Source organism: Cydia pomonella, chromosome 7 (assembly GCF_033807575.1).
Source record: "Cydia pomonella isolate Wapato2018A chromosome 7, ilCydPomo1, whole genome shotgun sequence".
Lineage (NCBI taxonomy): Eukaryota > Metazoa > Arthropoda > Insecta > Lepidoptera > Tortricidae > Cydia > Cydia pomonella.
In genome coordinates, this window is record NC_084709.1 from 21,764,668 (window position 1) to 21,790,280 (window position 25,613).

At 35.7% G+C, this 25,613-nt stretch overlaps 1 protein-coding gene across 22 annotated transcripts in view; it reads left to right on the forward strand.

The window, feature by feature from the left end:
• The first annotated feature begins 7,656 nt into the window (after window positions 1–7,656).
• Window positions 7,657–25,613, forward strand: part of LOC133520143 (alaserpin-like) — a 72,802-nt gene continuing 54,845 nt past the window's right edge. For 21 of the 22 annotated variants that reach the window (XM_061854496.1, XM_061854513.1, XM_061854499.1 and 18 more), the window contains exon 1: window positions 7,657–7,759. In XM_061854496.1, coding sequence (XP_061710480.1) covers window positions 7,741–7,759 — 19 coding nt within the window. In that variant the 5' untranslated portion in view covers window positions 7,657–7,740. The remainder of the gene's footprint in view (window positions 7,760–25,613) is intronic. The other variant, XM_061854501.1, reaches the window with a different exon arrangement.

The following is a 25,613-nucleotide window of genomic DNA, read 5'->3' on the forward strand; positions in this document are numbered from 1 at the left end:
CGACAAAGAAGAAGACCATGGGCATGAAAATTTACAATTTTTTCTATTATTTACTTTATTTATTTATCAAACGTTAAATTACGCTATATTTCGTGCGCAACTTATCTTGAGCATTCCTTAGCAAGAGATGAATGGAAACACTTTATTTTCCAATGTCAACAAATAACTGTCAATTTGCGGAGTTTTGATTATAGAGGAACAATTTGACAGAGGCCGCGCCACTGACGACCAGCTGTGACACTGCAATGGCGGACGGTTTCAGTGTGTGCGTGTCACGAATGTATATCTAGACGGATTGAGTACATTTTCTCTAGTTTGGTACGAAACCTCTCTAGCTCGGTGATAAGATTCAATATAGTATGGCAAAAAAAGTGGTAGCGCCCTCCACTTTAGGTACAACTTCATGGATTAATATCGTATTTTACGAAAATAACGTGATAATTGTTTAACTTAAGTATGAAAATTTATCCCATCTCTTTTTTTCTTTCAATCGGTATAATTTTTACAACATTTGACCACGCATGCCGGCGTATTTAATATTTTTCATCGAACAATTAATGCACTGACGTCTCAATTTGTGTTTGATGAATCCTAGTTGTGTTTTAGCGGAACTACGTACTTAGTATTCTAGGTCCATGGTTTTGATCTCTAATTTAATAATGCCTTTTACAATCGTTCGAAAGGAGTACCTAAACTCCAGTCGTGCGTCGGAGCTAACATACACTTTTTTTGTTAAAACTAACTAAAAAATAATAACTCAAAACAATGAAATCCGCGATCCCGGGCACACATACGCCGTCTCGCTTACGCTCAGTGAGAGTGAGAGAACATGAACTCACCGCGCCTCCATATTAACAACGTGAAGGTAATGAGTCACGTGACCCGTCAGCGCCATTCGCGACTACAATTTCCTGACGCTGACGGATGCGTTTCCAATTTCAAACCTCGGTGAACCCTTACGAGGGCTAATGGGAAAAACGTTAGCTAAAGTAGCTCTTGTATGAAGTTGTGTACAGTTTGTGAAAATGCATTATGTCATGTCTTAATTTCATATTTCAAATATGGGACAGTCACATGTAATAAAATGTTATTCTTCAAAGGCCACAAAAATATGTGACACGCTCTTAAGGCTTTACAAATAAGGTCGTGTCAGATATTTTTGCGACCTTCGTTGTGTAATATATTATTGCAGGTGACTGAACGTCTATTCAAATACTCTTACTTCACTACTACCATAGACAAAGTTTTTGGGATATTGTGACTTGTGACTTCAAGAAACGGTCCACATGACTGATAACTACTTAATTTATCTGACACATATCACTGATGGTTATTCCTTCTGCCATGGCTCGGCACCGGTTTTGAAAATAGCGATAAATACCGGTTTATTCCGATTTTACTCCGAACTTTTATAAGAACGTGATTTTTTTTTATATGTACTACGTCGGTGGCAAACAAGCATACGGCCCGCCTGATGGTAAGCAGTATCCGTAGCCTATGTACGCCTGCAACTCCATCAATAATTAAAGAACTTTATTGTAACCTAAATAAACCGGTTTAATTCGCTCGAATAACTTATTCGACGAGCGACTAGACGGGCTGGCCAGCCTAGTAGTGTGCTATGTTAACAAAGACAACCAGTGTTTTTTTTATACCACGTCGGTGGCAAACAAGCATACGGCCCGCCTGATGGTAAGCAGTCACCGTCGCCTATGGACGCCTGCAACTCCAGAGATGTTAAATGCGCGTTGACGACCCTTTAACAATCTGTATACTACTTTTTTGAAGAACCCCATACTGTATACCCTCAGGAAAAAATCGGCAGGGATCTCATTCCACAGCCGGAGCGTCCGCGGGAGGAAATTCCTTTTAAACCGCACAAGCTTTAGGGTATGAGGATGAACACCCTGCCGACGGCGAGCGGTGCGGTGATAGAAAGTGACCGTTGGCATCATGTCAAACAATTCTTCAGAGCACAGCCCATTGTACAAGCGGTATAACACACAAAACACAAGGAGGCAGAGTCTCTCCTTAGACTTAAAGATTCAATGCCGCTTGTGAGTTTGTGATCGTCGACGATTCGTACAGCGCGCCTATGGACTGAGTTGAAGGGTGTAAGCTGGCATCCAGGTGCTCCATATATTGTTGTAAACCTATTGAATCTGTCAAAAATTTTATGGAAATGTTTTCTTAAAAACCGGTCGAAAATAACGGAAAATAACCGAAATTAAAAGGTTTTATGCCAAGTACATGGTAACAGTTTGGAAATTTATTAACCAATTTCTGAGCCTCGCCTTCTTCATAAATATACCCCGCTTTGCTTTGAATATTATTACCCAATACACAATTTCTTTCCTGCTATTATAGAAAAGTTGTGAATATACTTGTAAATCCATCTTTTTATCTTGTACCTTTCATATTACCTATCCTTGTTATTGTTATTCCAAAAAGTAAGATACCACTGAAACAGAAGAAAACAAGTATGAAAATATGTCTATAATGAGAGCACATGATACAATACTTATTTTAATTGGGATTGATAGGTAAAGGTCACGGTCAGCAAGATAATATACCTCTATATATTAGTACCTACTAACCAAAACATCAATGTCAATCTAGCGTTATCTGTACCCCTAGTGTAAATTTATTCTATAGCAAAACGTGACGTACGCCTTAGCGTTAAGTCTCATTTTGTATGGGATTTTGAGTTTTTTTTTTTAATACTACGTCAGTGGCAAACAAGCATACGGCCCACCTGATGGTAAGCAGTCACCGTAGCCTATGTACGCCTGCAACTCCAGAGGAGTTACATGCGCTACAAACGTACCACTTGGCGCGCTTTTTCTAAATCCCATACAAAATGAGACAACGCAAACGCGTACGTCGTTATTTAACGTGCCCTGCGGTGGCAGCATGGTTCCATTTTTATCACTTATCACTATGCCCGTCACCTTCGCACTTACATACTTGTTAGTACATGACAGGCATGGTGACAAATGATAAAGTGGCGACCATAGCCCTACTGTTTGTATGTAATTTTGTTAGTTAGTGTGGCTCAAATCCTGTAAGTTAAATTTGACATACTTTGACTAAGGTGTAGAGCTTGTGAAGTTAGGGCTTGTAGTGTTAGAAGCTTTGCTCTACATGACATCTGAGGGCCTACCGCGAACCACATTCAACGTGTTACCTCTCTGTCATATTTACGTGCGAAGTTACAAGTGCGACAGAGAGGCAACACGTCAAACGTGGTTCGCGGTAGGCCCTCTGATAACTTTTTGACAGTGCGAGCCTCATGGTTTTGTCTTAGCCACATTTTACATGAAAATGTTTTGATGAGATTTATTGAATAAACACAACCACACTAACCAAAAAAGATTTTAAGGATAAAGATTACAAATAACTGTCCAAGAATTTCGGCCTGATTTGAACTTTAAGCTACGTCCAAAATTTGCTATAGATAATATTTGACGTATCTTAAATCGGGCCGTTAGCATAAAAACGATGATTTTAACAAAACTGAGTCTCTACGAGAAACATAATGAAACTAAGTAAGTACTTCTAATCTAACATTAGTATTAACCGTAGTTATATTGTAAATATGTTTTACATTTGTTTTCTTTGTGGTGCAATAAATTATATTTTCTGCCCTCTGGGCAGAAGTTGCCGCTTTCCGCCTCCGTCAAGCAGAAAAATAGTATGCGCACCACGGGAAGAAACGTAGGACATTCCATCCCACGTGTTTGTCACCCTCGCCTTCGTCTCGGGTAACAATTTTACACGTGGCACGCAATTCCCTACTTTTCCTCCCTTGGGACACAAATAACTATTACTTACGAGTAAGGTAAATATCGGTAGCCATACAGGGTGGGCAAATAAGAAGTATACATTTTGTCTTTAAATTTTAACAATATCACAATATTAACTGGGCGTTATTCCCTATATTCTTAAATACGGTGACATATCAAACATTCGTCCGCCATTTTGTAATTTCTTGACAGGTTAGTATCGAGGGCACAGACCTCTTCGGCATTCAGCCACGATTAATAATTATGTAAAAATATTTTAAACGGTTGTTAAATTAATCGAATTATTTAATTTTAAACATAAACAAAAATATTAAATTATAAACGTCAGTATTTTAAAAGTAAAACTCATTTATGCTAAGTACTTGGTTTGTATGTAAAAGTGACATAATTAAAAAAAAAAGCTATAACTCCCTTTTTTTTTTCACAATCCATAACTCCCGCGGGAACAAAATAGATCTTTGTCCCTCAGTACTGCATGAAATAAGAACTTTTTCGAGCAAGTGTGATGAAAATATTTTAAAGGCGTCTCAGATAAGATTAGAATAGAATCTCATTGGAGTACATTAAATAAATTAAAATGTTAATTTTGCCTAGGTATACTGCCCACCACGTAGGTATAGGAAGCGTGTGTATTTAGTCATTTGAAAACCTTATTCATTTGTTTGCCGTCTTTTTTTGTACGCGGTACGGTAGTTTCCATTTTTGTTCTTGTGGTGATAAAACTGAACCAGAATATCTTTAATATCGTGCAAGTTCATTAGAAATAGGTAAGTCTATTTTCAAAATTGTTTAACTAATGGCAATTAAGAAAATAGCTACTATTGTTTGTGACGATAATCTATTCTTAGAAATATGTATCTATAGAACAAAAGGAAAATGATTACATTTGTTCCTTACTTCTCTTAAGTCTTTTCTTATTATTTTGGGGCTTAGTCAATTTGTGTAATAATATCCTATAATATTTATTTATTAAATTTTGTCACTAACTGATAATAATCACACGATAGTGTTCTTCTTGGAACTTGTTATTCCTTGAACTGACAATACATCAGTCATGTATTCCAAGTAAATTATATTTTTAAAGATTTTCCCTGGTAAACATTATACATTGTGTTTTTATTGACGTTGTATTGTTTTCAAAGAACAAGACAATAAATTGAAAAACGGATAATATGAGGCCAAGAGTAACTGCTCATCCTACGAGCATGTCGTAACCTAAATTAACAGAATGTTCACTTACGTCCAAAATTACATATTTTTTTTATTCACTGTCTTACTCTATTTAACTAACTGATGAAAGCAAAGCATATGTACCTGGAGGCCTATTTAGGAACTTCCGAATTCAAACTTAATTTGTTATTGCCACGATATAGGCTGTAGGCTTAGCACATGATTGGGGCGACAGTATCTCGCGGCGAGATAGACTACCCATCTTTTTCTAACTATGCTAATTAAAGAGGGACGGGTAGTCTATCTCGCCACGAGATACTGTCGCGCCAATCATGTTCTAGCTAGGCTGGATATATCTGCTGCATACACCCAGAAAGGTTGGCCAAAATAGTTACTGACTGGACACAGTACTATAGATGGTGCAGAACGGGGTGCACGGAGACCGAGAAGGAGATGGCAGGATGACTTGGACGCATTCTACCTAGAGTTGTGCCCACAGGTTGTGCCGTTTTCAAGGGCGTTCTCAGTTTTGTATGGGGAATGTTCTCGCTCGAGAATATTTACCATAGTAAACAGGGAAATTTCTCGGGAACGGCACAACTCTGGGAAAATACAATACAAAATACAAACAACAGGGTCGAGTGAGGAAAACGAGGGGAGGCACTGCTACTGACTGATTTAGTGTAGGTACTACTGGGCAAACGATTCCAACACACCCGACTTGAAGATCTTGACGCCAAACCCCAGCTACGAAAAACTCGGCCAAGGCCCTCCTACCATTACACAAACAACACATCTGACTCTACTGTGTTTCATGTTGCCGGACTTCCAAAACAAAATTTGGATTCGCAAGCCACGTTCGCGCACGTAATAGTTAAGACCCTTTTTTTATTAAATTTGTCAGGATGTCGTCGTCGATAGATACGTCCGGAAAGACATCAAATTAGACTAATAAAAATTATATGACCTTGACCGGACTAAAAAAATAGTTCGATCTATTTATAATCTTTTTACTCTATACGTTATATATGAATACGACACGATCACTTCTTTAAACCTATCCTGGAGGGGCGAATAGGAAGCAAGCAAGCGAGGTAAAGGAAAACCCAGACGAAGTTACTAAGATCAAGCGAAAGAAAAAGTAGGGGTCGTGTCGTATCAAAAAGTCAAAGAGCTGGCGCAAGCTAGGAAAAGCTGGAAGATACTCCACCGACAAGAGAATAACTGTTAAGTTCATGATGATGATGAAATGATGATTACTGTATAGCTTGATGTTTGATGCTAATTTAAAAATACCGTTACATTCTTTAGTACACAGTGCACACATTCTTTGGAACGATATTTAAATTTGTGCAAATACAGACTCGTAACCGAATTATAATTTAATATGAGTCGTCGAAAAACCCGGCGCTAGTTTTATTTACTAATGATAAGTATTTAATGAGAAAACATGTCTAATTATCAATGTTAACCCACAAGAAAACAATTAGAAAAAGTAATATTAATCGTTAAGTGTCCCCAAATAAGTAAAATGGGTGCAAATAAGTTATGCATGTACGTAAGGCGCAAATTCTGAGTCATCGTCACGATCATCCACGTAATTAATAAGATTCTGACAATTGACTACTAGTATTTCTTTCTTTCTTTTTCTTAGCTATGTTCCCATATCACTTGGGGTCAGTTCTCTTCGTATGGACGTTTTCGCCACAACAATCTATTTTGTATTGTCACTGCGTCTATATTATTAGCTTTAAGTTTTTTTCGATGGTTCTCTTCCAGGTGACGGCTGGCCGGCCTCTGCTTTGCTTAATTGTCTCTATTTGCATTACTGGTCTCATCATATGTAATTTTTACAATAAAATCAATAATCTTAAAAAGGAAAAGTCAATAATAATGTGATAATTTAAAATGTAAGAAACCGTCCAATTGATAAGCTACTATTATTATTATTAAAAATGAAAATTCAGATTAGGTATGAAATATACATTCAAAAGCAATTAATATCGGTCACGTTGTATGATAATTTCTATTAGACAATAAGACCTGTTTTTATTACTCTACAGTATAAATCATTGCAATCTAGCTACCGTTTTTAATATGTTTGAGAATGAAAATCAGTTGGTTGAATATTTATTGTCAAAGGAAAATAAAATAACATTCGTAGATTACAAAGAACATATAAAATGTTACCTATTATAATATATTTACGTATGTACTTAAACTATTTTTGTATGTAGGTGTACATAGAAAAATTATACTAACGTATTTTTTGTAAAACAGTTTAGCTGAATACCTAATAGGTTTGTTAAAATCTAGTTGAGCCCCCAAAATTGATATAACTAAAACCGTCTAGTATAACTACATTTACGTTCCTATTTCTATACGCGTATTTTTTAATAAAATACAAGGAATAGATGATTATCACATTAAGTTTAAAACTCTTTTCCTAATAAATTAGGCCTTCAGAAAGGTGTGATATCATTCAAAACAAAGTCTGATACGGGGAACTCCAAAACAATTTACCACTTGGTCGTTCATTAGCTAATACGCAGTGCACTAGCTGACATTATGATGTTTGTACGCTTAAGCGTGTAGTAGAAAAAAGTCGTAAGTCCTTATGAAATAGTTCGGGTTCGTGCCTTTTTTGGGTTTTGCGATTGTAGTGGTCACTTGGTCAGAAGGTGAGCTTGATATATAAGAATCGTACTGGCCGACCGGTTTTAGTTAATGTTTGGTGGGCGCGCAAGCAACACTGGATAGCAACATGAATACACTTATATTCTGTAAGTCTTTACCGCTTATTTTAATTGTTTATGAACTTGATATGATATAGTTGGAAATGTGTTTTTAATGCATATATTACGAGTATCTAGTTGGATTAATATTATTTTACCGGCTTTAATAATAATATTAATTATTTGTTTAAATCAATATGTTTATAGTAGTACACAATGTCTTGAACTGCAATGCTTCTCCAATTAGGATGACATCACATTTTAATATTACGAATACACATTTTGAATCAACGGTTTTTTCCAAGGCAAACTTTTTATTACTTTATTTAATTAGAATGGATCCATATTTTATACGAACAGAAAAACATTTTATAGTTAATTGTGTAATATGTTTTACTACCTACTTCAAACATTCTATTATTTTAACGCTGCCCCTAAATATGAAGAGCACTCGAAATTAAACTTTAGTGAGACATATTTAAAAATATTCAAAGAATAATAATGACGACCGGTTTGGCCTAGTGGGTAGTGACCCTGCTTACGAAGCTGATGGTCCCGGGTTCAAATCCTGGTAAGGGCAATTATTCGTGTGATGAGCATGGATATTTGTTCCTGAGTCATGGGTGTTTTCTATGTATTTAAGTATTTATATATTATATATATCGTTGCCTAAGTACCCTCAACACAAGCCTTAATGAGCTTACTGTGGGACTTAGTCAATTTGTGTAATAATGTCATATTATATAAGAAAAAAAATATATAAAAAAATAACGGTTACACTCGCGTAAATTGTTCTTCGCTATTGGCTATTTCAAATACCTTTATAAGATTTATTTACCTCTGTAGATTGTGGACTTCTTTGCGTCGCTATAATTTTAGGATAACAAAGTTGCATAGCTTTTTCGCTTTTTTCTCACTCTTTATCATACAAGAAACCTATTTTAGTACGACTCTTGTGAATTTAATTTAAAAACGGATTTGGTATGGGCAATGGAACTATTCCAGTAATGTTTTCGTGGGTAGATAACACGTGTGACCTACTGTGTGAAAGATAAGTTTCTTTAAGGTCGAAATTTCTTATCTATTACGTTACGTGATTAGGAGTCGGTTATGTTAATTGGCCCTTATAAATTTATAAGGTTTCCATTGCTCCTAATATTTTCCTTATATTAAACGTTTATATGTTAAACCAAATTTGAAAAAGCATGGTGGCCTAGCGGTAATAGCGTGCGACTTGCAATCCGGAGGTCGCGGATTCAAACCCCAGCTCGTACCAATGAGTTTTTCGGAACTTATGTACCTACGAAATATCATTTGATATTTACCAGCCCCTTTTCGGTGAAGGAAAACATCGTGAGGAAACCGGACTAATCCCAACAAGGCCTAGTTTATCCTCTGGGTTGGAAGGTCAGATGGCAGTCGCTTTCGTAAAAACTAGTGCCTACGCCAAATCTTGGGATTAGTTGTCAAGCGGACCCCAGGCTCCCATGAGCCGTAGAAAAATGCCGGGACAACGCGAGGAAGAAGATATTAAACCAAATTTGATATAATATATATCATTTGACGACCGGTTTGGCCTAGTGGGTAGTGACCCTGCCTACGAAGCTGATGGTCCCGGGTTCAAATCCTGGTAAGGGCATGTATTTGTGTGATGAGCATGGATATTTGTTCCTTAGTCATGGGTGTTTTCTATGTATTTAAGTATTTATAAATATTTGTATATTATATATATCGTTGTCTAAGTACCCTCAACACAAGCCTTATTGAGCTTACTGTGGGACTTAGTCAATTTGTGTAATAATGTCCTATAATATTTATTTATTTTATTTATTTATTATTTATTTATTTGATATAATATTCTCTTTCAACATTTTGTAAAGAAGGCTGAGTGATATTTAGTATCATGTATCAATTAACACAATAAAAAAAGATTTACGTTATTCAAATACTGAGAGTGAGATTTGGATGTCCACAACGACTGCATCAATTTCCTTTATTATTTGTGGTAGTCCACTACAAAAGGGACCTTATGGCGGTCGGGGCTTACGCCATTATTAGCCCAAGACTAATACGGTACTACGTGACGTATGCGCCGATCGTCATAAGGTCCCTTTTTTATGGACTGTCATTTATAAATGAAAACATAAGTACTAAAACGCAACCATCATCTAAAATATCTAAATCCACAGCGCAGGTTTCGTTAAAAAAGCCTTTCCTTTCTTAAAATGATGTCATGATGTGTGACGTTCTCCGCCAATTTCCTTGATTATTTGTGATAGTTCACTACAAAAGGGACCTAAAGACTAATGTGGTACTACGTGACGTAAGCGCCAACCGCGATAAGGTCCCTTTTTATATGGACCGTCACATTTGACTTTGATCCTTATTATTTCACTGATATGTGTTAAATTTGTTAAATATCAAAAAGCGGCGCCATCTAATAAATAAAAGGCCAAAGGTATGGCGGCATCGTTTCGAGCGATGGCGCCACAACCTTTAGCCACTTTTTGATATTTAACAAATTTAACACAATTCCGTAAAATAATAAGGACAAATGGCGTTCTAAAAGTTTTAATCATGTGTCGAGAGATGGCAGTAAATTTACTGGGGCTATAATATTTTCTTTGACAATCCACCCCTATTTCAAATTCTCTTTACAGCAATACAGCTGCAGTTGACATTCGAATGCCACCTTTAGGGGTCCTCCTAATATACGCGACTACGCAATTATCGCAAGTTCGCTCGAATTTTAGTCGCACGTGCCCTAATTGACAATCGCGCGACCAGTTAGGACACCTATTCGAGTTCAATATGTATGATCGCGCGTTCGCGCGAGTAAAATTCGCGCGAACTTGCGATAATCGCGTAGTATTAGTACGACGCCTTACTCTCAACGGAAATCTTAATTATTTTCAGTACATTCACGGTTCTCAAATCGATTTTGAGGTATAAGACCTTGTAGTAACTTCACATAGCGTTTGTGCGATAAGGGATTCATTTAAGCGTAACATTACAGTTTCTACAACGCACCTAATAATAACTTCGATTAGAAGTTAATTGTTAACAGATTATTTTCCTGTTTTAATGGGTGCATCGAATCAGGCAGGTATTATGTACACTTTAAGCATTAAAACGATTAAGTTGTTACTATGTGATATGCCTAAACCGTCTGATTGCCACTCTCCAGGTATAGAACTTAAGTAGAAATCACCTTTTCATACAAACGTAGTCCTCATTTTCCTCTCTGGATATTAACATTATTGAAAATATTTTGACACAATTTGTTGAATATGAACCACAGCTATGCCCCTACGTTTGATTTTTTTAGATTTTTTTGTTATTATAGGAGTAAGAAGCATTTTAAATTTTGTATGAAATCTGTTTTTCGCTCTTTGTATAGTAATACAAAAATCGAAAAATGTCAAACGTAGCTATGGTCAATATACATCAAATTATGTAAAAATATTTAACAAAATGTCAATATCCAGAGAGAAAAATGGGGATTACGTTTGTATGGAGAATCGGCCGTCCTCTTTCCTCTTGAATATGATTGAAATATGTCTTATGATGGCCTAAAGTAGGTAGTATTTTAAAACCGGAACGCAAGTACTACGTATTTGCAAATTATTATTTCTCGCTAATTACATTTATTTTAATGATTCAAATAATTAGCTACCTGCACGTACGATAATTATAATTATAGTATCCATGGTATTGTAACAAATTCCATACAAAATTATTTGCAGAATATTCGCATTTGGCAAAAAAAAAGTTTTATTTTTTTAACTATTTTATTTAGTTTTTGTTTTGTATGTACAGTGAGCTACAACACAGACAAATTATGGTAGTTTTGTTATAAAGGCACCTCAAATCTTTAAAAAAAAAATGTTCTGTTGCTACACTCACTTCGCAACCATAATATAAAAAAGTGCGAATCGAACTCGCCCACCGAGGGTTCTGTACTTTTTAGTATTTGTTGTTATAGCGGCAACAGAAATACATCATCTGTGAACTGTCTAGCCATCACGGTTCATGAGATACGGCCTGGTGACAGACGGACAGATGGACAGACGGACAGACACGTACAGACAGACAGACAGACAGACAGACAGACAGACAGACAGACAGACAGACAGACGGACGGACTACCCTTACCCTTTTACCCTTTGTGTAAGAATCTCAAAAATATGCTTTTTTTATTTTTTTATAAATGCAAATATACAAAAAAATACTTTCAAGACTTGAGGCAAATAACCAAATAAAATTTTAATAACATAAAATAAATACTTCAATTTTAATACAAAAATTAACATCCCTCTTTGAAAGCCAACAATAGCATATTAAAATGCCTGATGTTTATGCATTAAAACAAGGCTGCAATATCTGGTCTTTACGACATCTGAAAGGTATCATCTATTAATTTATTTCAAACATGGAACTCATTTTGGTCCGTTAAATTTCAATATCATAAAATCAAGCGATAAATGAGTTGTCCGGGTTGTGCCGTTCTCGAGAACGTTCTTCCAGGGAGAACGTTCTCGAGAACGGTAGAACTATACAAATGACACTAAAAGTCGAATCACCCATTGTACTCGAAACGAGATAAGCACCTATTGATTTCGATAACCCGTTTTGAAGTCATTTTACACTGGAATCCAATTTCACCGAAACTTATTTTAAATTTTTATTTAACTGGGTGGGTTCCATAACGAAACTACTACACTAGGTACATGCGGTATTTATTGTCGTTTGTGATAAATCATTTCAACAATATAATCCTTCGAATCAGGCCGTTATGAATGAGATACAGTAACGATAAGTTCTGGTTTAGATAAGATCTCATTTAGATATCGTTTGTATGTCGTATAATTGTCAAAAGCAGCTCGATTCGGGCAACCAATCTCTTTGAATCAAACCAGTCACTTTGACGTTAAAATTATCGTAGATAGATCTTATTGGGATCGAATCGGAATCGAAATAAACGTCAATTTTGACATGTCGTTTAGTTATCGATCTTTTAAAGATCTTTCCAACGTGTCTTAATCATTCTTCGAATCGGGGCCTAAGGTGTTCCCCTACAAGTCCGAATCAGGGGGACTATCGCGAACAACAAAGTTAGCAAACTATATTTTCCTGGGTTTGTTCTAAGCGCGTACCTAATTAGATAAGTGGCATTACAAAATGTGTTGTATTTCCTTCTTCTTTTAGCGCAAACAGCGTCGTGTATGCCTAAGAACACAGAAACAAAGGAAATCATGAGTAACTTCATATTTCTGTCACTGTGACGAAAATCTAAATCAATGCGTATGAGTGGTATTTAGAACCCCTAGTTTAAATTTATTCGATAGCGTGACGTGACGTACGCGTTTGCGTTAAGGCTCATTTTGTATGGGATTTAGAAACAGCGCGCTAAGCGGGACGTTTTGGAAACTCAAAATTCCATACAAAATGAGACTTAACGCAAACGCGTACGTCACGTCACGATATCGAATAAATTTACACTAGGGGTATAGATTTTGAAATCTCGACTTGATTCGTTATTGATGCTATCTTTATTCGCAGATATTGCGCGTAGGTACCAATAAGCCCAAGTGATCGTATCAAATAATTAAATCAAACAAAAAACAATGTTAGGTTTTTATTATTTTTAATCTTAAAAAGGAAAAGTCAATAAAAATGTGAAATTGCAAAATGTAAGTTAAATGTAGGTATGAAATATACCTACATTCAAAAGCAATTCATATTATACGGGTCACGTTATATGATATTTTTTCTTAGATAATATGGCCTGTTTTTGTTACTCTAGAGAAACAGACTCTCTGTCGATCATTGCAATCTAGCCACTGTTTTGAACATTTTATATATTGAAAACAGTGAATATTTTTGATAATTAAAATCATTTGGTTGTTTACTGGTGTTTATTTAATATTGACAAAGGAAATTAAAATATAACATTTATTCGTTATTGATGCTATCTTGATTCGCAGATATTGAAAATATCGATATAAAAATATGTATACACTACCTTAATATATGGGCAATAAAGTAGTGTATACATATTTTTGGTACTTTTTTCGTATCGATATTTTCAGACGTGACCGTACCAATAAGCGCAAGTGATCGTATGAAATAATCAAATAATAAAAAAAAAAAACAATGATAGGATTTTAATATCTGAAGACCGCGCCATGTTTCTAGACCAATTATCACTTACAATGTTCGATTTAATGTGTAAAAAGAGTCTCAATACTCTTATCTTTTATTATTGTGCATTATATAAGCATACTGATAAACATAAAAGAAAAAGAATTGAAGAAAAGAAGTTAACATTAATGTGTGCATCACGAAATGGATCCAAGTCTGCATAATTCTAGCGAAACTAGCACTGATTCCTTCGTAAGGCCCATTCGGTGATAGAACGACAGATAAATATCCATGGCAAAATATATAATAATAATGAATTACACATGAGTCACGCGACACATGAATGCCTAAAACAAAAACAAATCAGTCTCATAGAATTAGTTTAGTTTTCCATGAACGCTGAATGTGGTGATGTCATCATACAACCGACGCGCCAAGGCACGCTAAGTACGAGTATTATGGTCTGGGATTCCCTACCTATTTGTGTAGTAAATATGTTCTATCTTTAGGAAAAAGGGAGTTATTCACTTAAGTGCTAAGTGATTACCTCATTTAGAAATTAATAACTAGCAACTTTCCGCCCGTGTCATACTTGTTAAAAACTGTTGGGGGCAGCACAGGAGACATCAGTACCGGGGAGTGTAAGTTTTATAGACATCATAACGTGACGAACGCGTTTGCGTTAAGTCTCATTTTGTATAGGATTTTGAGTTTCCAAAACGTCCCGCTTGGCGCGCTCTTTCTAAATCCAATACAAAATGAGACTAAACGCAAACGCGTACGTCACGTTTCAAAATCGAATTTATTTACACTAGGGGTACGGATTTTTGGCGCGAGGTGTAAGTGTGAAGTTTATACTTCACACGAACACGAACGTACGATGGCAGTACTGGCTTTGGCGTGAAGTGTCAATGTACATGTTTATGTTTCCGATTCAGGCCACCAGATGACAGGCCCTTCAACGCGCACGTTCTCTATAAACTATAAGGGTGAATTAATTATTCCTGTCAACCGTTGCCTTAATTACATTCTTCTCTTTAAAACCGTTATATGTATTTAACCTATTTGGCACAGATGTTTGTGGTCGCCGATTATCTACTTATCTTTTTTCTCAAAATTCACCATAAATGTCATTACGACACGTCCAATTCATCTCTATGATAGTCGGTATTCCATGCAGGCTAAACAAAACATTCTTCAATTTGCCTATCACTTACGATCTACCCTTGACACTGACCGGCTAACAAGTTTTCCTCGTCTGGTCACTTCAAGTGTCAACGACATTGCAAATGAGACCCTATTTATATTACAAATACGTTTTTATTTAACTTGTTTGACTTGTTAAGTCAATTTGACAAAGCAATTGAGACTATGTTTGTATTGATGTTGAGTTTATTTCTGGTTGTTTGGCATTCAAGACGCTAGGCAATGTTTACTTCAGACAGCGTGATGCTAATTTATTTCTTGTTTGTTTTTTTTCCGGCTGGTTGCTATGGAAACTATAGCCGGTCAAACAACTTTGTCAGTAGAAAAAGGCGCGAAATTCAAATTTTCTATGGGACGATTACCCCCACGCGCCTGTATTGTTTAAATTTGCTGCTTTTTACTGACGGAAATGACTGAATCGTAAGGTTCAGATACTATCTAACACTAGTAGCTCTTTGAGCAGTAGACCTCGCGATAAACTTAGAAAATGTAAAACACTTAGTTTGTTGAGCAATTATCACAGTGAACTCACAATGGTCTTGACCCGAGACGCTGTTGGCGATTAATTTTTTATGTTAATTTCCGCATTTAAAGCGATAAGAACATCCGGGCCTACGAAAGCCATTGGCCCAAGTTAAAATGAAGACATTCCTTAATGCTTTGGTCAATAAACAAAGACGTACGTTGTACGGCGCCATATATAGTTAATCGCGGCCGGCATAACGTCCCAGTATGTCGCTTGACATAACTTGACATAAGGACGCCGAAGCCTTGACAGGTTATCCGTACGAGAATAAAGATACAAAGCAAATCTCTTAGGGTAAGCGACAAAGTGGGATGTTTGCCGGCCGCGGTCTCAATATTTTGTGGTAACTGGATTATCAAAGGTTAGCGCGAATTGATCGACACCTATTCAGACTTATTACGGTTTTAATTTTATTTTGATATACCTAAACATATAAATGATGTGAAAGTTGTGCTTGGCACTATTCACCAAGACGATCGACGAACGTATCAAAACTAGTTCAAAACCATAACAAGTTGTTAAATCTGAATCTGGACTCCATTTATTTATCAGATTTGAATGACGCATTCTAAGTACGCATTTGGTTTTACCCGGTGACAAATACAAATTTAAGTAGTAAATAGCCTCTTCTGGCAAAATGTAAAGAACAATTTATTTGATTACTGTACAGAAAATTGTAATTGAACTTCCGAACAGTGTACTTTATGAATCATATCACACACCGCTCGCCGTCGGCAGGGTGTTCATCCTCACACCCTAGAACCTAACTGGGCGCTTACTGTGTGGTTTAAGAGGAGTATTCTCCCGCGGACGCTTCGGCTGTGGAATGAGCTCCCTGTCGAGGTTTTCCCAAGGGTCTACAAGGGGTTGTTCAAAATAGGAGTGTACAGGTTTTTAAAGAGTCGGCAATATCGCTCGCATGTCTCTGGTCTTGCATTGTATAAAATACTAATTGACAATTGTTTTTTTACAGTATAACAAATTCTTATTGCATACGTTTTAAATGTTAATTAGCATCTGAAGATCTTATATAATTATTTCATCATAATTATGTTTATTATGTTTTTTTTTTGTAATGTAATTTTAGTATTTATATTAGTTGATGTTTAATTATATTTAAACTTGTAAATCTAGTTCGTTTTAAATGAGTGATCTAATCAAGTAATCACTGACAACTGTTTTCACACGTCTATATAGACTGATAATATCATGGGACACAGTGGTTGTAATTTATGATCATATGTTCCCATAATTATGTTCATTGTGAATTTCATTCATTCATACGAGCGAAATGCCCGCGCGAATGATATTAAAATAACATCATTTTGCACCTCGGCTAACCAGTCGAGGTCTCCAGTACTCGCTGGCCCCATCGGTTGTCATCCCTGCGACAGATATGGCCGGTCCATTCCCACTTCAGTCCCATGTCCTCCAAATTCTGTCTCGCAAGGAGATCCCAAGCACTAGTTCTGTTACCAGTTTTAGTGGCTTGACAACAGTATTTTTATTAGACAACGTACTCTTGTATTTATTAGTGAAATAAAATAAAAATCCAGTCTTTTATACTGCATATTGTTTAGAACTTTAGAACATCAATAACATAATTCAAGACTAGGTCAACACTTTTACGATTGTCGGAGTTGGTTGATATTTTCCACATTTACGATTCATTGTCCAACTGTCAATGATGCAGGTGAAGGAAATCATTAATCGTGATTATCGTTCTGCTCAGGAATTGAATGTCAAGAGTATTCCATTGTTTAAGTCTTTGTCACCTCACATTATGTTTAACGCCTATTTTTAATGAATGAATGAATGAAAATATTTTGAGTAACTATGGACTCGTACACATTTGTTAGTAGACTTACGCTCCTATTGTTAGTATCTAATTAATTTTTCTATACCTATTTATACATTATCATAATGTGTATACATTGCTGGAAACATGCCTTTTTGCAGCAGTTTCATTTATACGGGCAGTCAAGTCTGTCCGCTATCAGACACAGGATAGGATTTTTGCGATTAGGGTTTTAGGATTTTTGATTGGAATTTTGCGTGCTATTAACTATACATCGTGTTTTTTTTTCGTTAATTTCGAGGGTGCATTTCTAAGTAACTTTCTCAAAGACACCGGTATTCTAGTTAACTCTATTTCGGAGATAATCATTAATTTATTTTTATCTGATAAGACCCTTACGAGCATTTCCACTTGCCTTAGGGCCTGTTTATATATTGATTAGTGTTAAGTACGAGTTTATACATTAAATTTGCTACTAAACGTACGTACAGTCAGCTGCAAAAATATGTATCGAGAGAATCGTCTCATAAATTTGGTACTACGCTCTTCTTACACTAGAATAAGATGCTACGGGACATATTTTTGGTTGTTTGGTTTGGTTAAATGTAGTGCCCGTGTTACAACAACTCTACTCGTATATACACATTAAAATACTTGTTACTAAAATAAAAATAAAAAATACATTTTTTTTTAATTAACTATGCCATTTAGTTTTCTTAAACGTACTTACCCATACCCCGAAATCAACGGAATTTAATAAACCACACAAGGACATTCTACGTATTTTTTGTGTTAATATTATTTAAGCATTAGTTTTTGATATCTTTAAGTAAAACGGAACCCTTATATCACTTTTTTGTCCGTCCGGTCGTCTGTCTGTCTGTCAAGACCCAAGAAGATCTCAGAAACATAACCATTTGCTCAAGTCCACAGTTCCTTGTAAAAAATCAACCTTCTAAGTTAACTTAAAAAAAGATTCGTCCGTATGCCGCAAAAAAACTTACATTTCGACATTCTCAAGGGAATCAAAATTTATAGGATACTCCCCCAAGAGAACGATATTACTTCCAAAAGTTCATAGTTGTACGTTAACACCTGTGAAATTGTGCAAGTAATATCGTCTTACACTATAAATACAGAGAAAAATCAGAGAACTATAATAAAATAAAATAAAAAAAGTTTATTTTGTACGGAACGCTCGGTGGGCGTGTCCGATTGGCAGTTGTCTGATTATTAGTTCTAAACTTAACCGCACATATGACAGTGTTCGATTTAATGTTTCTTCACCTGACGGTGACAAAGGTTTGCACATTATTTATTGTTTCCTCACCTGACGGTGACAAAGACCTGCACATTATTTTAAGCGACAGTGTCATTTAAAGTAAAATAAAACTACACAATTACGTAAGCGACAAAACGTTAAAAACGTGTCATTGGTAAAACCAAACGTTGAAATCGAAGTGGTCGTAAAATACAGCGGAACCAATACTTCGGGTTATTGCGTAGGTATGTATTGTTTAGTACCTTGTAATGTTTATGCATTTTTGAAGGCAATTTGTGGTTATTTAAATATAGCTTAGAGAAATCATATATCAATCTTGTCATTTTGTTGTCATAAATATTAATATTCCAGTTTCTTATGGTCTAAATGGTCAATTAAATGATTGTTATTGATTCATTCTTCAATGTCACGTATGAAACGTACAAACATTAATGTTCATTTCATAAATTCTGATATCTAAATATTCTTAAATAAAATAAATAAATAAATATTATAGGACATTACTACACAAATTGACTAAGTCCCACAGTAAGCTCAATAAGGCTTGTGTTGTAGGTACCTAGACAACGATATATACAATATATATAATTATAAATACTTAAATACACAGAAAACACCCATGACTCAGAAACAAATATTCGTGTTCATCACACAAATATATGCTCTTACCAGGATTCGAACCCGGGACCTTCAGCGTCATAGGCAGGGTCACTACCCATTAGGCCAGACCGGACGTCAAATTCTTAAAATTGTTAAAATGTTAAACAAACAAAATATGTGACAATTCATATCACAAAATTAAAAAATTTGAAAAAACCCACGACGGTTGAAACGTAGTTGAAAAAGGATGCACAAATAAATGTTTACTGCATCGCCCTCTGGTGAGTTGTCACCGTAACACCTATCTAAGAACATGCACCAATCAAACCCGAACCCATCACTGAAAACCACATCAAAATCGGACTAGTAGATTTTAAGAAAAATGGCAACATTGGCTCCGTTCCGTCGTGGGTAAAAAGGGACCTTATGGCGGTCGGTGCTTACGTCGCGTAGTGCTACATTAGTATTGGCGCGCCGCTATAATGGCGCAAGCGCCGAGCGCCATAAGGTCCCTTTTGATTTGGATTATCACAAATGATGATTTGCATGCATTTTAAATCCAATACTGTATAATAAACTTTATTTTATTTTATTATAAACTGATCGGCGATTGGTCCTAGTAACACCTGATGAAAAGTGAAGACTGGGTCTACAATGGAGCTTGCAGCTCACCGGTTCAGTAGTAGCCTATTCACTCTGCATACATTTTGGTGAATCCTATGTCAATATTTTCTATGGAACAGCTACTTTTTTTCGGGATCGAAGTTGGCCTAATAATAAAACTTGTTCAGAATGACCCACATATTCACCCCTCAGCTTGTAAATATAGCAATTTCACCCTGTATGTATTGTGTGTCGACAGCGCAAAATATATATCTTTTAAGTATCTCCATTATCCGTAGGTTGTCTTAAAAATTGGCCTTTAGCGATAAGACCGACTGTTTTTTAACCTCTACTCACATATGACATTGTGATTCTTCATTTGTTGCTTATGCTTCTTTATCAAACAAATATTGTATTAAAAAGTAAACAATAGAAAAATTGTTTATTTATGAAATAATGAAATAATGAAATAATTTATTAATGCATGTGGAGAATGGGTTACAAATATTAGCTAAAATTGCTACTCTAGTAGTCTCACCAAACTCTACCTTTTCAGGCGTACATACATTTTAGACGATACACACACACACACACACACACACACACACACACACACACACAATCACATTATATAACATCGATTTGAAATAATTTAATTCTATAACTAACATAAATAAATTAAATTATATTAAAATTAAATTAACATGTCATACATTTTGAAATTATTAAACATTAAGTATCATTTAGAAAGTCTTTTATACTATAATAACATTTTTGTAATAGCCATTGTTTAATTAAATTCTTAAATTTATTAAAACCACATTCCTTAAACATGTCCGGTAACTTATTATAAATGGCAATACACATACAGTACGCATTTTTAGAGGAAAGTGCTAGCTTGACCGCGGGCTTATATAGTTTGTGCTTGTATTGCTCCCGGACTTGACGGGGTCGTAGCTGTTGTATTTCCATAAACTGGGTTTTATACTTGTGCACGAATAGTGAAGCTTCCAAAATGTACAGACAAGGGAAGGTGAGAATACCATTATCAATAAAAATTGGACGACATGAGTCCAATTGCTCCATCCCAAAAATTGCTCTAATGCAGCGTTTTTGCACAAGGAATACCTGGTCTCTCTCTGTACTATTTCCCCATAAAACTACACCGTAGCGGAGAATTGAGTCTACGTACCCATGATATGCAACTAATGCTGCTTGTATAGAGACAGTTCTAGCTATTCTCCTTAGTGCATATATAAAACTACTTATTCTGGAACAGACATTATCCACCTGCTTCTGCCAGTTACAGTAACAATCAATTATTATACCAAGAAACCTTGTATGATGGACTTCTTCAATAGGATCGTTTTCGGAAAATATGCTAAGATTTTGTGAGTTACCCCGGTCAGTATGGAATTGCATATAATTTGTCTTATTTAAATTTACTTTTAAATTATTCATATGTAACCATTTAATTGTTTCTGCCAATGTCCTATTTATGTCATCATTATATCTAGATATATCTTTACATTTGATTATAATGGAAGTGTCGTCTGCGAATAAGATGCATTCCTGAGACAGATATTTTGGCAAATCATTAATATATAGCAAGAAAAGTAACGGTCCTAATATGCTTCCCTGTGGTACGCCATAGTTATTTTTAACATACGTAGATTTATATGATGCTAAATTTTTAGATTTAGGACAATATTTGAGCGTCTCCACACATTGGCATCGATCAGTGAGGTAGTCTCTAATCCAGTCAAGAGCTGGGCCACGAATACCATACCTATATACTTTGGTTAATAACCGCTCATGACTCACAAAATCAAACGCCTTACTCATATCCATAAATAGGACTGTAACTGGTATATGCTCATCTATAGCTGTTAATACGCTTTTCATTAGCTTAAACGTTGCCAAAGAGGTACATCTAGATTTCCGAAAACCATGTTGCTGGTCGTCTAACACATTCTTACTTTCTAAAAATTGTATTAACCTATTATACATAATTTTTTCGTATATTTTAGAGAAGATCGGAATGAGTGTCACTGGTCTATAGTTACTCATTTCGCTTCTATCTCCCTTTTTATAGAGGGGTCTCACCACGGATTTCTTAAGAATTTCAGGAAAACTACCTTGCATTAATGATAGATTAAGCACATGAGTAAGCGGCTCTGCAATAAGAAACATACTTTGTTTTATAATGTCTGTCCTTATGCCATCATAACCCACTGCTTTTGAGTTTTTGAGGGTTTTAATAACTTTTATTAGCTCGTTTGGACTTAACGGGTTCAAATAAATTGTAGAATCACAATTAGAAACGTCAATGTCATTGCAATTTTTTGTTCTTACATTATTAACCACAGAGTTTATGAAATAATGATTGAAACATTCTGCAATTTTTTGTGGGTCTTCAATATGGTTATTGTCTACGATAAGTTTTTCCACAGATCTACTATGGAAGTCGGGAGTGGTATAGTTTTTTATTATGTTCCAAACTGCTTTGCACTTATTGCTATACTTATGAATATATTTCAAATTTTCATCCCTCTGATGAGTCAAAATACATTTTTTTAAGAGACGAGAGTATTGCTTGTATTGTAATTTCCAACATTTTGAATGTCTACTTAGTAAATATAGTTGCCTTTTTTTACGGCACGATTTTCGCAATGCCGAAGTTAATTTTTGACTACATCGATTTGTAATTTTCACACGAGTTATAGGAAAGCATAGATTGAAAAAGAGAAGAAAGACGTCGTAAAATTTATTGAATGCCTGTGTCGCATCATTTTCATTAAAAACATCATCAAATCTTAAGCATGTCAGGCAATTCATAAACTTTAATTGATTATCACGATGAAAATCTCTTTTCGTCTCGTACCACCATTTTAGTGGGGGTAGGACCCGCTTTTGTACAGGCACTTGACATAGTTGTGCTGTATGGTCGGAAAGACCTAGATCGTGTATTTTTACAGTGGAGTCGTGAATACTAGTGGCTATATTATCTATACAGGTCTTAGAATAGGCAGTAATTCTTGTAGGTACATTAACAGTTAATTTTAAACCATAGTTGTCTAATATTTGTACAAACTCTTTAGATATCAACGATTGTTTCATAACGTCAATGTTAAAATCTCCACATAATATATATTTCCTCCTTTTATTTTTACAAACAACTTTAAGCATTTCATCAAGTTTATGAAAGAAGGTGGATGATGATGATGACGGAGTTCTATTTGTGTACAAACAAATTATGACCATATTATATTGTGGAATACTAGTCGCGCAACATTCAAAAACATGAGATTCCGCTAATGGGTTAATTTCTTTGATCGGCGTGTGTGCCAAGCCGTGTCGAACCAGAATCGCAACTCCTCCTCTTTTTGAGCGATTTCGGCAAAAATGGGCAGCAAGTTGAAAATTATTCAATTTTAGATTGCATTCTGAACCTTGAGGAATATTGGTTTCAGATAAACACAAAACATCCACATGTGATCCTTCCTTTTCCAAGTCGGATATAGTGTAGTTCAATAGGTCTTGTTTACTTACCGCGCCCGCAATATTTTGATGCATAATTCCAACTTTGTTGTCATAGATGGTATTTGCAACGAAAAAACCTGTTTTCGCTCGTCAAGCTTGGCATAGGTTCCCGCTTATCAGTTAAATTAGTGATGTCGCACGCGGTGTTCATGTTGGGCATACGGTCAGAGCTCGTTGATGCTTTCCTAGTTTTACACATAGAAATATTGCGTTTTAATAGTTGAAGTTGATAATCAGGCGTATAAAGCCTACATGCAATCCTGTGAAATATATTTTCCGCCAAAGTTTTAGTAAGCAAAGATCTATTTAGTTTCGCATCAAAGTCTCGATTTATGTACTCGCAGTGGTGAAATTGACTTGCAATGTGGCGTATCATTTTATTTACGGGTCGTTCATTTAAGTGTCGATGCTGCGGTATTTGTGATAAAATAGTGTGAGTGTGACTTGATTGTTGTATTGCGTAATATAAGTTCGCAAACATCTCGTTCGGATTGGTATCATTAACGCCTGTAAGTATTATTAAAAAATCATCCCTATTTATATTTTCTAAGATATTATTCAGTGAACTCAACACTATTTTTGTGGTCGCTCCAGGTTGAGAGTAGCACATAATATTAAAGTAGGTTCCGTACAGTTTATTGAGGATTATTCCTAGATTTTTGCCCTGATCATCGCATACTACAATCAATTTTCTTTTAGGCAACCGGAGCTTAATTCTTTGTTGAAAATCATCGTCGAACTGTTTTTCATGTATGTTTTTATACGTTTTTGTGTCAGTCTGGTTGATTGGCCGGTAGAAACCATGAGGGTTCATTTTATTAACCGACGACGGTGCTTTATTAATCGCGGCTTCACTTAGTTGAGACGTTGCCTCCTGTCCCTTCACAGGCGATGGTACAGGGGGGGTTGTGATTAATTTGCGTTCCAACACTGTCTCAGAAGTAATTTTTGATGGTGACTTGGGGCTTGAATCCGTGGTTGCCTCCTCAGGCTCAATTGAAAAATCTAGTTTTGTGCGGTTAAGTGATCTACGGTTTTTCTTAGTCGACGACTTTGATGTACTTGTAGACTTGCAAATGTTTGTCAGTTGTTTCACTCTTAATTCGGTGTTGTTTAGACGTTTAGACAATGCATAGTTTTCTGATAGTAGCCTTGTAATCTCCAATTCCGCAGACTCAAGCTTAACGGTTAATATGTTATTTTTTTCTTTTAATTCGTCTATAATATAACTATTGTTCAACCGCAGTTCTGTAAAGCTTCTGTTTAGTCCATGCCTAGGTGAGCTTGATTCAGAGCAATCATCATCATCTGACAGCCCCTCAAATGAGTTTTCCGTGGGTACATTAACTATAACTTTTTTCCGTTTAGTCACATTGTCCCAAGAGCAATGTGGTACTGGAGTTGTAGGCCGCCTAGGTGTCTCCTGATACTGACTTGAATTTATTTCGTTACATGAAATACATTTATAATTTGATTTATTCTCCGCTGTCATTAAGTTAAATAGTTTTTCTGATCTGCTGGTGCAATTTAAATGGTAATAATTTTTGCAGAGAGAACATTTTAGAAAATAGCTATCAGTTATTATCTCTTCGCATTTTATGCATGCTAGCGCCATCTTTTCGCTCAATTGTTAAGATTACCGTACGTTAGGTGGCACGAAACTCAAAGCAATGACAGCTTCGGGTGCTTTCGTTTGTAGATCGTAGGCAAAGGTTCAGAGTCCACTTTATATTTTAAATGCACTAACGGTCCCGGAATTATTAGTTTGTCCTGTATATTTCACAATAACACTGATTATTCAGTTTTAAAATAGCACTTGCACATTTTATATCACACAATTATACACAGTGTCCTTAATTAGCCACAGATATGTCAATTGATGCAGTTTTTATGTTCACATATTATTGTTTCGATATTTAGTCTTTTTCACTGTTTTTTTGTGTAGATAACATTGTCACGTGCTAAGATAAGCTTTATTTACACTACGCACTATAACTTATTCACATATCGATGCTTTACATATTTTTTTTACTGATAGAAATACAGAGCCGATGTTTACTTGACAGCAGCGCCATCTATCTTTTTCCTGAGTCACTTATGACCCACTGTAGTACTGTACCCATGACGACGGTTGACATGACGGTTTATGATTTCACTGTACCCATGTGGGTACAGTTTTTACTGATCTCCACACTAGGTA